A 14,755-nucleotide genomic window follows, 5' to 3' on the forward strand; every position below is an offset into this window, starting at 1 on the left:
ACAAACTCATAAGGTTAGAAAATCCATTCACTACTTCATTTTTTCTTTGACAGGTTCCATATAGTAATTTCTGGAGGCGTTGGTGGCTTTTCTAGAAAGGTATTTTAAAAACAATGCACATTTTTTTACAGTTGAGTGACTTTGTATAGTTTTTCAAATGTTATGTTATGTTATGTTATGTAACCTCAACAGAGAAAGTTGTTTTAGTGACTTGTCTGGGTGTTGGCTGTTGCATTTTGGCATCTCAACAGATTCTCTATGGCATCACCTCAGTTAAATGAATGTTTAATTGAGTAAAAAATATATAAAAATAAAAGGACACAGCAGTTAAATACGGTTTTGACAAATAGCAGAATAATACCCTCATAATCTTTCTGTAGCCACACTTCAGCATCACACTCCCTCAGCGGGAAGATGAAGCTTGTTGCAGCATGGCCCTCCCCCCACCACCCCCACCTGTTGAAATGTGAGAAACGCCGACGCAGCAGCCGCGTGTTAAATGAAACTGTCCGCACTCGGGAGAGCTCCAGCTGTCAGCTCGGCAGGGTTCAGGACTGCGCCAGCTTTTAGCATGTCCAAAGTGAACAGCGGCTCCACTGGCTGTCGGGCCATGGTCATGGCTGGAAAGTACCTGGCGAGTCCCAACCCGCCCTCCACCTCGCTGAAGCGGAGCTCCAGCCAGCAGCAGCAGCGGAGGATGTTCGCTCCCCAGCGCCGCATGGTCAGTTCCGACGCAGCGAACACGAGGGTGAGAGTCCCGGCTTTGGCTCAGCAGGAGAACCTGGGGTATTTCTCCGCTGCGGATCGGCACGCGCTCGCCTCCCGGAACCTGATTTACCGGGATGTGAAAGCTTTTCTCAGTGAGGTTGGAGGAGACCCCCGGGAGGCCCGGTACTGGCTGACCCAGTTCCAGAGAACCACTACGGCTCAGTCTCCTGCCTTTGCTGTACTGGAGGTAAACTTTTAAATAGTTTATAGTTAAGTCGTTGTGCACACGCCCTGGTTTTGTCTGTTATAATCAATTACACTACTAAAGTATGTAACATTTGTTTATTCTCAATTACATCTTGTCAGCAGCTGATACATAGGCCTACAGTTGTTTGAAGAAAGAAATGTCACCCTCTTTTAGTTCTAGGCTTTAGAAGTAATAATAAAAAAAAAAAAACCTGATGCCCTGTTTCCCTGTTTATGGTCTTCTTGGAAAAGTCTTCCAGCTGCAAGTCCGTCCAAACAGGCCAAACTTGTTTAGTGTCAACTTAAGCTTGTTGCTATGGAAACCCATTCTCACCACTTGTGAATTAACAATTTTGACAAAGATTGTCATAATTAATAAATTAAAAGTAATAATATTGAGATTTAAAGTTATAACAATGAGATTTAAATTTATAATAATGATGTGTGATGAAGCTTCGTGAAGCATTGAAGCTTTCCAGCAAATGAGTTTAAAAAAGGGGTTCATTCCTGAGGCTTCGTGTTCACACAAAACCACCTGCTGAACAAGACAGCGTTAATCTTAACCACGTTTTATGTGATACTCTGTATTTTGTAAAAGCTCACAGATGAATTTACATCTTTATTGGTCAAATTAGGGCACTTCCTGTGTCTTCATCAGACCCACAAGTGAACACATGAAATGGGCAGATAAATAGATAGATAGATAGAAGTACTTTATTCATCCCAAGTTGGGAAATGTAGGTGTTGCAGCGGTACAGTCATTTAGCAGTTGTGCTTCTAAAGGTAGCAAAATAAAAAACAGTATAAAAAATTTCAATATCTACAAAAGACTTATATTTCAATATCTACAAAAGACTTATAAAGACTTATAAGTGTAGACAATTTAAGCCATGTGTACAGAGTTCATCAGTAGAATCATGCCAAAAGCCCAGTGGTCAAAACAGAGTAAGGTGGAGCTTACCTTTGTGTTCACTATATGCTCACCCAGCAACTTTCATATAGTGAAGAGGAGCATAATAGATCACAAAAGATAGTCAAAGATCATGAGCAAAACAAAATATTGAACATTTATCAGTTCAGCCACGTCATGGAGATCAACGCAAAAATCTAGCAACATTTTAAACATGACAGATTCAGATCTTCATCAACACCAAAGGGTTTCACTGTGTTAAGAGTACAAATCCACTGTGCCTCTCTGTGAAGTAAAAACCTAATAATGTCTCCTCCTTCAAAGGAAGGGAGGATTTTTTCTATTCCCTAGAACTTCAAGGATGCTGCGGGACCATGATTGACTTGTGCATAATGCCGGGTGATCGCACAGTCCATATTTTGTGCAAGCTTTTAGAGCTCTATTACTCTGTACGAAATAAACCAAACTACAAGGACATTTCAGTAGATACACAACATGTGTGCTGCTAAATAAATAAATAAAGGACTGAATGGGGTGTTTTTTATTTGTACGTGGACGAGTGAAGAACTTAGTATCAGATGAAATGTCCACAGTGAAAAAGTATGAAGGTAAAAATGTGCCAAAATGAACAAACTTGTAGATTTGATGTGAAAACTTGTAGAATACAGTTGCACATCAAAAATCTGAACTTGTATGTCAAAATTTTCTGCTGTAAAGAAAACTCACACACATGTGAACTGAATTTGAAGTTACAGAGAAAAAATAGTCCATCTGACAAATTATCTTCCATAGTTTACTTGTAATAAAAAATATTTTCAAGTGTTCATTTTGCTTTACAACTTCAACTTAGCGTTTCGGGGCTTAACCAATCAGAGTGAATGGTTGTGAGCCCATTTAAGTGGATTAAGGAATATAAGGAATTATTATATTTCAGAAACTCAAACAGTTCTTTTTCAATCACCTCCCCAAAAATTCAAGGATGTCGTCAATATATCTTTTCCACACGACTATTTTGGGAAAAAAAATATATTAGATACCGGGTTGGAAATAACTTTTTCTTTATCACTAAGCAAGCATAGGAAGGGACAAAGGCACTACCCATAGCTGTACCTTGAGCTTGTAAAAAGAAAGGATCAAATGTAATTTGAAGAAGTTGATTGAAAGAATAATTTCTGACAAGGTCAGTAGAAACTCATTTGGAGGCAGAACACTCTCTGGTCTATAAGATGGTGAGTTAGAGTATCACGGCCTACTGGACGGGGAATGCATGTATACAGGCTCTGTAGTGTTATAATATCCTGCTGTTCATACCTGAACTCTTTAATAGTAATAAGAATATCCACAGTGTCACCAAGGAAAGAAAGTAGAGTAAAGACATGTTTTATACAAAAATGCCACAATCGGGCAAAGAAGCGGATATTCCAAACATTTATTCACTTTAGGTAAGCCATAAAAAAACAGGTCAAATAAGATTCTTAGCAAGTAAGGCCTGGTACACACATCACCATTTTTGGGCTGTTTTTGTCCCGATTTTTCCTTTTCCTGATCATCATCGTGAGATTTCCCTGTCCAATTATCATTTGGTCTGTGATGTGTTACGAGCCGATTTGTCCCGATAATCCTCTCCGAAACGGGTCATAGCCGACAATTGGGAACATTGAACATGTTCAATATTTCTAAGACTAACTTTAGTTAATAATAAACATGCTGATGGTGGAGGAGATCATAATAATGTACATTTTCAGGAAGAGACATAAAAAGAGGCAACACAGTAGACATGGTGGTCTGTGCAGTCATCAAATACATTGCAGATTCTTCTTCTTTGTTTCTTTTGCAGGTCACATGTTAAATATACCTTTTAACACTACCACTGCGGTTTCCGGTGGTACAACTCTGTGTGCTCTGTCAGGGTACGGAACACATTACACACTTAAAAGATGCTAAAGACGGACAAAATGCTCCATGTACGTCTTTAGCATAGAGCGTAAATTGGCCTAAAGTACGTAGGAGAAGATGGCTGAGAATCTAACCATCTGAAGACTGAGCTATGATGAGCCTGCAGCACTGAAACTACCGATGTTCAATACAAAACTCTACCGAAAGTTTAGATAATTCCTCTCATGTCTTACAGTGTGACAGAGGTATATCATGTTCATATGAGATTAAAAGGTATGACTATTAGAAATGTTGGTAATTAGAAAAATAAAAATGAACAAATGTATGTATAGCTGGACTCGTAAAATTAAGCATTGCTTTGAAACCACAAGGAATTATGGGATGGAATTGTCTCCTTCCTTTCATAAGAAATGGTCAAGTGCTGCTTGTGCTAAATGTTATAAACAAGTAAGCATCAGTATTCAATTTCCTTATTTAAAGGATTCTAACCATCCTGAGTCAAAAAGACTCTGACTGGATATGCAAGATTAAACTGGAGACTATGTTCAGCTGGTTTCACTTTAACAACCCCTCTTGCTATGATGAGTCAGTTTAACCTGGGAACTGTTTCAGTTCTGAGTTAAAAGACTTTAGTTTCTGATAAACAGGCTGGCCGTGTTCTCGTTTGATGTTTTTCCAATGGAAAAGTTTCAGGATGAATGGCTGTTCAGGCCTCTGCGAACTTTACATGCTTGGTGATCAGCCTGAAGATATTATAGATCATTACTGCTATCTGCTGAGTGTGATTTTTAGTACAAGAATCATCATGAGTCATACAGGCTGCGGGTGATGTGGTGGTTATCGCCGTTGCCTCACAGCGACCGCAGTGGTTTGACCATCAGATGGGATCGTTCTGTGTGGCGTTCCAGGTTTTCCCTGTAAATTCTCTCCAGGTATTCCTGCTTCTTCCACCAGTCCATAAACGTGTGTTAGGTTAACTGGTGGTTGTAACTTGACCCTTGCAGTGAGTTGGTTGGTCGTCTTCTTTGTGTCTGTGTTGACCCTGTGATGGAGCGGCGACTAGGGAAATCACTAATTTCCTGAATCGATTCGATTCACAGCAGCAACTTGAGTTTTCCTTTTTTTAGGTATTTACCAACTCCAGTCAGTGTTGTATGTGTTTGTTTTTTTTTGCCCATTTTAGGTGGACAGTTCTGTTTTCCGCAGCAGGGAAACGGTTCAGAGCCTGGCCTTCGGACTGTCCTTCCTGCAGCGTATGGACATGAAGCCTGTTGTGGTGATAGGCCAAACTCAGCTCCTGGAAAAAGAGCCTGCTGAATCAGTGACGGGGTCTTGGTGCACCAGAGTGCTGGTGGAGCGGTGCCAGCAGCTGACCGAGGTTCTGCAGCAGCACTCTGCTACTGTCCTGCCGTTCTTCTCCGCAGAGTCCTTCCTTCAACTGCATGAAGCACCACCAGGAAGCAGGTAATGGTAAATTACCGAGTTAAGAGTTCATTTTTTTCTTTTTTTGGATTAACCTACGCTTTTGGGTAATCAGAGGAAAATGACAGATTAATATTTCTCTCACTTTTTTTGCACAGATCTTTCAATTAACTTCAGTCATAATAAAAACTACCAAATATGTGATTATTCAAATTATTATTATTCATTTTAACCCTTTAAATGTTGGTTTGATGATGTACTGTCACAGTTTTAGGAAATGAAAAACACAAAAATGAGAATCTGTATAACAGATTTTTAAAACTAGGGGATTTTATTTGTAAAACAAACTAAGACTGATCTGTTAATCAAATCCCAGCCACCACAATCTATTATATGAGGAAAAAATATTTTTGTGTGTTTTTTCTTTCTTAAAAACAGTGACATGATGTCGTGAAGTTTGTATTTACATGGTTAAAGTTTAAACAACTACCTATTTGGTATTTTTGATTAGGAGTGAAGTTGATGTAGTTATTTGAGTAAAAGAAATTGGGTTAAAATCGTTAGACTAATTATATATTCAGTGTTTTTCATGAGGACTGAAACTGATTCAGTGATTTGTGCAAAAGAAATTGGAAAAAAATAGGAATGTTTTGTTTTTATAGCAGTTTTTGAGAGAGGACTTTTTGCCCACCAATGAGCTCAAAGGGCTGTAAAAGTTGAAATTTCAAAGTTCTTTAACAAAACACTTTCTTACAAAAAATCCTCCCATATACCAAAAATGGTGGGGAAAAATTGAGGGAAAATTTAATTGAACGGATAAAAAAGGTCCATAATGACCCACACGGGTTAATGTGACTGGAAAGAAGCCCAGGAGATGTGTCCTTTCCTTCTTGTTGCCCTGCAGTGCTGCACCCTACATTTCTGTGGACACCAGCCTCCTCCAGTGGAGTCTGGACTGTGGGACAATCCCGCTGGTTTGTCCGGTGGGAAGGGACTGGAGGGGATGCTCTGTAATACTGGACCCAACGGAGGTGACGGTGGCCATTTCCCGAGCTCTTCAACCCCACAAAGTCATTTTCCTGAACAGCTCCGGTGGCCTGCAGAGCCCAAAACACAAGGCACGGTATCTGGTTTACTTCCTGAACAGTCACTCAAATCTCAAAATAGCTTCGGTCTGAGGTGCGTAACTCCTCTGGTGTTGTTTCCCCTACAGGTGCTGGGCACCGTGTCGTTGCCCACCGACCTGCCCAGTCTGTCCGTGGCAGAGTGGCTGAGTGGTGCAGAGCGCCGGAAAGTGAGCGCCATCGCCAGACTTCTCAATCAACTGCCCACCGAGTCCTCTGCTGTGATCACGTCAGCGGGAACGCTGCTGACTGAGCTGTTCAGCCACAGAGGTGAGGCATGTCGTTGACCCACCGACCGTCTGCAGCATGCACACACAGAAATAAACACACACACATATATTTAGAAAGCTGTCTATTTTGAGACTTACCCTGACTTACCCTGAGGACACCATATTTGTAGGAATAGGGCAGATGTTTGTTGCCTCCTGAGAAAACTTTTTTACACATCTCTTTCTCTTTCTCTCTCAGGCTCTGGGACCCTCTTTAAAAATGGAGACCCCATACACCGGTTGGTAGATATCACACATGTCCCACACTGGTTAAACACCCAAACAGACACAGCTTTGTCGTGCACTAACACACCTTGCTGTTTTGTGTGCAGGTACAGCTCTCTGGATGAGATCGATGCAGACCGTCTGCTGGCTCTCATCAACAAGTCCTTTGCTAAAACTCTGAGGCAGGATTACATCGACTCTCTGAAAGGACGGCTTCACTCCATCTACCTCTCTGAAGGGTGTGTGGAATCATTCCGGGAAAAGAATTTCCAGAATTCAGCATCAGTCTTACAACCATAGACCTGTTTTGTTTGTGTGTTCCTCCAGTTACAGTGCGGCGGCCATCATCACCATGGAGCCAGTGAACGGTGGCACCCCCTACCTGGACAAGTTTGTTGTGAGCAGCAGTAAGCAGGGTCAGGGCACCAGTCACATTCTGTGGGAGTGCATCAGACAAGACCTGGGAAAACTGTTCTGGAGGTCCAGAGCCACCAACAGAATCAACCCATGGTAAGACACGCACACACATTTTTGTTGGTATTCAATCACGTAACTTGTGCCGCCCCACGTCCTTCAGGTTCAACGAAGTGGTGGTCAGATAAGCAAAATGCTTAATGTATAAGTATTTTCACAGTTTAGATACGAGTTCACATACTAGATACCTTAACTTCTCCTTGACGAGGTATATTTTTCTGTCTCCTGTCGGAGATGACACCCAAAATGAAGTCTAACTACTGACACAAGCTGAGACGTGAGATCAAGATGTGTTCATGTGTCAGAGGAAATTCACCTGGAACACACTAGAAAATGTAAATGATCTCCTCCTAAAAGAAAACCACATGGCTTTGAGTGAAAACCAGATGATAGAAGCTCAGTTCATCTAGAAATGAGTAAAGTAATGTCTGATAAGGAAATAGAAAAAGGGGAATCTGGGCTGTTTTACAGTTGTTTTAATTAGGGGTGGGACTTGATTCTAATAATCTAGTTTATTCGAGGCTTTGTAATGAAGTAATTTTGATTAATTGCATTTTAATTGTAAAACAATATTTGTCCCATACAGCAACTAGTCAAGCTCTAGTAATGTCTGGAAGATTAAAGCTTTTAATTGCAGTTCAATTAAAAAAAGTAAAAAAAGAAATAGAAAATATCCCTAGCCAAAACTGAGCAGGATGTTCTCTAATTAAGAGTGTAAAACATGTTACGGTACTTTTAACATTTTAAATGGTCATGGAGCTCTGACTGCAGCTGGTTCAGCTGCAGCGAGGATGGGGGAGTGTCTGCGGCTGCTCCCGCTTCTCACTGAGAAAAGTAAACTATACATGCTTTTATGTCAGGATCCAAAAGTCTCCAACAACACCACTAAATTTGTCTCTAGTCATTGTTTAGAAAAAAAGTTAAGGGCTCTGAAAACTCACTAAATGTAGCAGCAAAGTCACTAAGTTGGCAACTGGTGTTAGCTGAGCCCTGACTTGTGCATCAAATAAAGTCGGTGTACCAGGAAATCGTGCACTGATAAACGACTTGTTTGGAACACAAACTACGATTAAAGATGTCAGTTTTTTTAACACGTTCATTTTTCTGCAATTAATTAATCAGAAATAACGAGTTAAAGTCCCATCCCAGGTTTTAATAGAGGTGCAGGTAAATATCTTAGGAAGGGATTGGTCGATGATGATGATGATGATGATGATGGACACCTCAGTCAGGAGAATCCAGGGATAGCCCCGCATTCACCTTAGAAACACCACAAGGACCCAGAAAGACCTGAAGCCCAAGATAGTCTATGATAGGAAGAGTGAATACTTCACTATAAAACCTCCTTCATCTCCATGGAAACCAGCAGGACCTTCATGGTTCATGTCCAACAAAGGCAGAGTCATAGGAGAACACCTTAGTAGAGTTTTTAGAGCTGGAATCAAACTTTTCACCACAAACAGCAACAGTGTTGTAGAATAAATTACCAAGAGCCTGGGATGAGTGAAAGCATATAAGGTTTATTACAGGAGAAGTATAAAATACAGACAAAACTTGCAAGCTGTCTTGCTGACCCCAGAAGCCGACAAGAGGACTCTGCCTTGCTGCATTTTCGGAATCAGTTTTATTCAACCTGATCCAAGCTGAAGGCCAGTCTCTAAACTGATAAAAAGGAGAAGGGAGACTGGAAAGCACAGCTCTCTTACTGTCTCGCCCAAACAGGCTGCTATTTTCTAAACAACTGTTTGTATCTAGCAGCTGCTCATCAGTCTCAACTTTTCCCCATATCACGAGTCAGGAAAAAAAGTGGTCAGCCTGACCTCACACAAGAACCCAACAGGAGAATAATAACTTCAGTGTTCTGTATAAGGAAAATACACTTTATGAAATGTAGTTGAGGGTAATAAATGAATAAATGTATTGTATGAACTTGTGATTATTATATGAGTAAATATGATTGATCACCGTATGCATTAAAATTACTTCCACAACAGTAAGACCTGATTTCTGGTTCTGGCTGCTAGCTCCAGAGTTTCTGTCCCAGTGATGAGACAGACGTCTTTGTAACCAGCAGAGTGCTGCTGTCATGTGACTCCTTGTTTGTGTGGAGAAATTAGCAGAAGCTCTAAAGTGGACAGAGCCGTTCTCATGTCTTTCTTACATTCCCATATAACTGCTTGGGGTTTAAACTGTGTTTGGTTTGGATGCCGATGCTTGGCAGAGTCTTTTAGCCGAGTTTCTCCCTGTCGTTTCGCTACATGTTAGGATTTCTGCTTCTTAGCATGTGCAAACATCTTCTGTACTAAAGAAGAAGTGAAGAAGAGGTTAAAGATGAGCTGTGTGATGTCATAGATCCCCATTATCTTGAGCTTTGTGGTGCTTCAGACGAGTCTAGATTCTCTTCATGCGTGGTAAATGAAAACAGTTGGGATTAAAACCTTTCATGACAAATCCTGCATTGTTCCGGCTCCTGTATGTACCCACGTAGGTGTTTTATCATGTTGCTACGTGTGTTTGTTGTGGATGTTTCACTTTATCGTGGTCTAGATTCTTTACAGGAGCCCAGTCTATCTCGTCTCCATCAGACGGGTTGCTAGGACATCATACTGGATGAAGAAAAACTTTAGCTCTTTAGTTCAAATTAGCTCAACTCGCATGTTGTTTGCTTCTTGCTTAGCAAACAAGTCTTGATTAATAAAACAGCTTTATTTGATCCCACAGAAAGATTTACATTAGGCCTGAACCATATGAGAAAAACATTTCATTGCAATTTTTTCAGACCAATATTGCAACTTGGTTTGCAATTTAATCTTTAAATTCCTGCTTCTGTTCAGTGCTCATGCAGAAATGTATTTTCTATGAGATGGATGATTATCACATGACATCTACATAAGAACTGCTCCATATTCTAAGAAAGATTAAAAGATGAGATGAGACTTTCCAGCAACATGATGCAACCTGTGGCTACAACATTCCGTCACAGGGTGCAGCTGACTCAGCCGTCATTCCAGCCAATTCTGAGTCGGATTACAGCTTAAAACGGGTCCAGTATTCTCTGGAGGTTTTTTTTAGCATCGACATGAGATCTGAACTCCATGAATATTTAGAGCGACTCTACTCAATAAAACCGTCTTTATTCAGGTCATCGGGGCATTTCAGAAGTTGTGTTATGTGTTTGTGTTATTTTGTCTCAGCGTTTCAGTATTTTATGGAAAATTAGTCTGCGACGAGGTTTAACTTCACAGTTGAGTGCAGCTGTCACACAATGCTTCATTTAAACCTGTAGCGTACCCCGTCTTTGCCTCAACTTATTCAGGTGTTGAACCCTCTCGCCGGGAAACACTTGATAAGCTTTGCTTCCTCCACGGGTGCGAAACCCATCCGAGACTATGAGGAATGAGAGTAACTCGCAGGTCTGCGCGGTTTTGCACAGTTACTCTGTCCTCCTGGTGCTGCAGATTCCTTCCTTCCCGCCTTCTTATCGGCTGTGAGAGAGCAGACGATAATAAGCGAGGGTGAGAATGAAACGCAACACAAATCCAATAGAAACACATTTGAAGCTCAGAAAGAATCACACCTGAATGCATTTTCTACCCTACTGTCACACAAGAAAGGATGCTGCGGGTTTAAAACCTGGATCAGGAGCCGTGTAATGTTTAACTTTATCGCTCTGTTTGTGATTTGCTAAATGAAACAATGATTAATCATTCAGCCCCAGTTCTCAAACCATTTGTCCCAACATATGTCTTTCACTCACTTCCCCCTTTTTTAACCCCTTTTCAAGGAAACCTGAAGTCACTTTGGTCGGTTTTACAATTTGAACATCTGGAACAGCCAGAAACAGCAAACGTAGCAGCATCTTCCACAGGTCAGGAACGTTTTCCAGAGGCTGCAGTTTCAGGAAAACTGTTTCAGGACCCTCAATTTCAGGGTCATGTTTGGTGCTTTTATGCACATTTTGAACTTTTGCCTCATCATTTCATCATTTCAACACAGTAATTTAATAAGAGTAAAGGCCCATTTTTCGCTATGCTTGAGATGGATACGGAGCCTTCTTCCCATCTCCTGCATCCTTCTCGTGTTATTTTGTCTATTTTTAGAGCGCTTGCGGATGTGTCTCCTGACACAGCAAATGTAGATGAGAAAAGAATTAAGACAAACAATTCGGTGGTAGAAGTTGGGGAAAAATGTAATACTGCTGATATCCATTAGACAACAAGTCCGAAACTTTCTGCCACCAGTAGTCTCCCATTTAAAATACATTACCTTAATTATGTAGTATGAACTCTGATCTTTGTTCTTGAGGTCATATTGAAAATGATGCTGTTATTAAAAAGGGATGAAGCGTTCCACTGCGCACTTCAGCTCCATCCTTTGGTTCAAATAAGCTTGTTTTGGCTCCACAATAATGTAGCTTCACCTGTATAATGTAGCTGGTCTACAACCAGTCAACCCATCAGTCCAGATTGACTGGTTGATCTTCATGATCTGCTCTGTAGATCCCCAAGACTTTAAGTAAATATGTCGAGCTTTCTCGCTTGTAGCTGGCACAGCTTCGTTTAGATGGACTTTTCAGAAACTCTCAGTAGTTCTTTGTTTAGAAAAAAGTGCCGAGCAACAGATCTGGCAACTTTTAGGACAGCTGGCAGTTCTGCTCGGCTAGAGTGTGTTCTCTGTCCCGCTGAGGCAGCATAGTCTTTGTGATGTGGATGATGGTGCACTGTGTTGGAGACAGGGGCTGTCTCGCATTGTGAATATGATCAAAGTTACAGATCAGACATCCTGTAAAAGAATAAAGACAGAAAGACTTCTGTTGTTCAGAACATTTCAGTTCTCATCTAAAAGAGTTCTTTACTTTCTGTCTTATAAGATGATAAGAAATTAACACCAGTTTGTTGTTTGGGTCATTTAAGTCACTTGACCTATGAGTCATAACTGTCATATTAATCAGTTTACACTGTGCCGTACATGCACAGCACAGGAGAACCACTTCAGGTCAGGATTTAGGTATCTCACCTTCATCTCAAATAGAGATACAGTACTGTCTACTATGAGCTTTGTGACATGGTGTATCATATTTTAAAGCCACTTTCTTCAACAAGTCGCCTTGATCTGGTCTAAATAACTAAATGTACTGAGTTGCTGTCACATGATTGGCTGATTATTTGTGTTTACAAGCTATTTAAATTGATATTTATGATGTAATCTGTCTATCTGTGCAGGTATTTTAAGCACTGTGACGGCAGCTTTGCGAATGGAGCGTGGATCGTCTTCTGGTTTGGTCTGACAGACATCAGAGATTCCTACGCGCTGGTGGAGCATGCCAAGAACCTCCCCAACTCATTCCACAACTCCTCCTCTGAGCCTCCGCCACCTGATGCAGGATGCTGAGCAGCTGCCTGCAGAGCTGCCGTTCACTGTAGCTCAACCCTGAAGAACTGAACATTGTTTTCTAAGGTTTACTCTGACTTGCTGTGGCCGGGATTTGCAAAAAAAAACACTACATCAAGTGAAACACTTTTACATATTTACATCACAGAAACCATGTTTACATTTACAAAAGTACAAAGCTGAAACACTTTCACCAAGGACTGCATTTCAGAAAAAAACACTGTACAAAACGTAAAACACTTGAATAATCCTTGATGCAAACTTGCACCTGGAAAACACAAAGTTCTGAGTACATTGCAGAAACATTTTTACCAACGACAAAGAAACTTTACATTGGCGTGAAACACTTTCACAAGTTCAGGAAACACAATTACAAAGATGAGAACTGGCCGGTGGTACATCAAAATCTTTGACTAGAGGGTGCAATAGCGTACATTTCTCTGCATGTACGTCTTAAAAGACGAGCAAAGTCCGGGAAACACCTTTATTGAAGAGCTGAGTTCATTTGGATGCAGGCACAGTGAAGTCACACATTCTGGTTGCTATCAGACAAAGTGGCATCTGTGACTGTGTGAGGGCCACAAAATGTTAGAAGAGTCCAGACTTAGGGGTGACATAGGTACATGCAGAGAAAGGTACACTATTGCCCCTGGCGGTCACAGATTCTGATGGGTCACAGATTTTGGTGCAACACCAGTTCTTTGTAAAAGTGTTTCTGTAAACTTTTAAAAGTGTTTTGCGTCACTTTGCTTTGCAGTTGGTAAAAATATTTCAGCGGTGTATTCAGAACTTTGTGTTTTGCAGTTGCGCCTGTAAATTTGCATCAAGGATTGTAAAGGTGTTGTACGGTTTGTACCGTTGTTTTTCTGTAAGGAAAACTGGTTTAGCCCTTGGTGAAAGTGTTTCAGCATTTTAAACATGTAAATTTGCATTGCGACAATATAAACGTGTTTCACTCGATGTAATATTTTGCACTTCGCGGCCACCATAATGACTAGACTTCCCTCTGCTTTGAAACCGAGAGCGGTATTGTTCTTAAATGTAGAGAATGCACGTCTGTCCACCATGCTGGGGGAATATTTTCTGTCGCTGGTACCGTCTCTCTTGTTGCGCTTGTCTTCTCTAAATATTTGCTGCTGTGCAGATGTTAGAGACACAGGTTTGATCATTTAGGGGCCATGAATGATATATATATCATATATATTATATTCTAAAATAGAAATCAGAGCAGCAGCATTTTTCAACAAAGTAGCTGACAGCTGGTAGAAAGGATGTATTCTTTAAAGACGCAGGACGAGTCTAATGAAGTTTCGATGGGGGACCAGGAAGGGGTGATCAGGAAAAGGAGGGCACAAATTGGACCTTTTTTTTCTTTTTTTTCTTTTTAAATGTCCAGATTTTTTTTTATGAAATATTGACATTATTACAACTGAAGTGATGATCTACTAGAATGTAGATAAGTGAAGAAAAACCCAAATAAATGTTAGTTAACATTTAATATTTATAAGCATTGGCTCTTTCTGTTGATACGATACTGTAAAAATGAGCATGTTCCAGGCATAGTCGCGATGGATATTAATCATGATTAATTAATTTGTAAGCTGTGATCAATCAAATCATTTCATTTTTTTGTAGTTTAGCCATTGAATTGCATTAACAATATTTTACATCAAAGTCTACAATAAATATAATTTCTTTAAATGGTAAATTTAATAGACTTCATAATAAAATAACGCAGGTATTGGATCAGTTCTTGGGATTAACAGATACCTAAACTCCAGGTATTAAAATCGGTAAACAAAAAGAAAAAAGTTACCGGAACAACCCTGTTTATAACACAAACGATGGCTAATGACCAACATGGAGACAAAGTGCCACTACAACAGGATGACAAATTACAAGAGAAAATAAAGATGAACAATCAATTAAATAAATACAAGAATAGAGAAATAAATTACAAGTTGTTTAGGTTCAGGTTGCCTGTCACTGTACTAAAAACAACAAAGCTTGGTAAGCATAACTAAACACCCCACAAGTTTGAAATGACCGGAACCTCTGAAAACAGTCCTCACTCCCTGAATGCCTGAATT

General features: G+C 40.4%; 1 protein-coding gene across 1 annotated transcript; it reads left to right on the plus strand.

Annotated features, from left to right (window-relative positions):
* Positions 1 to 473: 473 nt before the first annotated feature.
* On the plus strand, positions 474 to 14,755 carry nags (N-acetylglutamate synthase). The gene is made up of 8 exons (XM_041976170.1): positions 474 to 955; positions 4,944 to 5,224; positions 6,087 to 6,300; positions 6,396 to 6,576; positions 6,775 to 6,814; positions 6,908 to 7,039; positions 7,128 to 7,310; positions 12,497 to 14,755. The coding sequence occupies exons 1-8, from the start codon at positions 500 to 502 to the stop codon at positions 12,663 to 12,665; spliced, it is 1,656 nt and encodes a 551-aa protein (XP_041832104.1). The 5' UTR covers positions 474 to 499; the 3' UTR covers positions 12,666 to 14,755.

This window comes from Melanotaenia boesemani, chromosome 2 (assembly GCF_017639745.1).
Source record: "Melanotaenia boesemani isolate fMelBoe1 chromosome 2, fMelBoe1.pri, whole genome shotgun sequence".
Taxonomy (NCBI): domain Eukaryota; kingdom Metazoa; phylum Chordata; class Actinopteri; order Atheriniformes; family Melanotaeniidae; genus Melanotaenia; species Melanotaenia boesemani.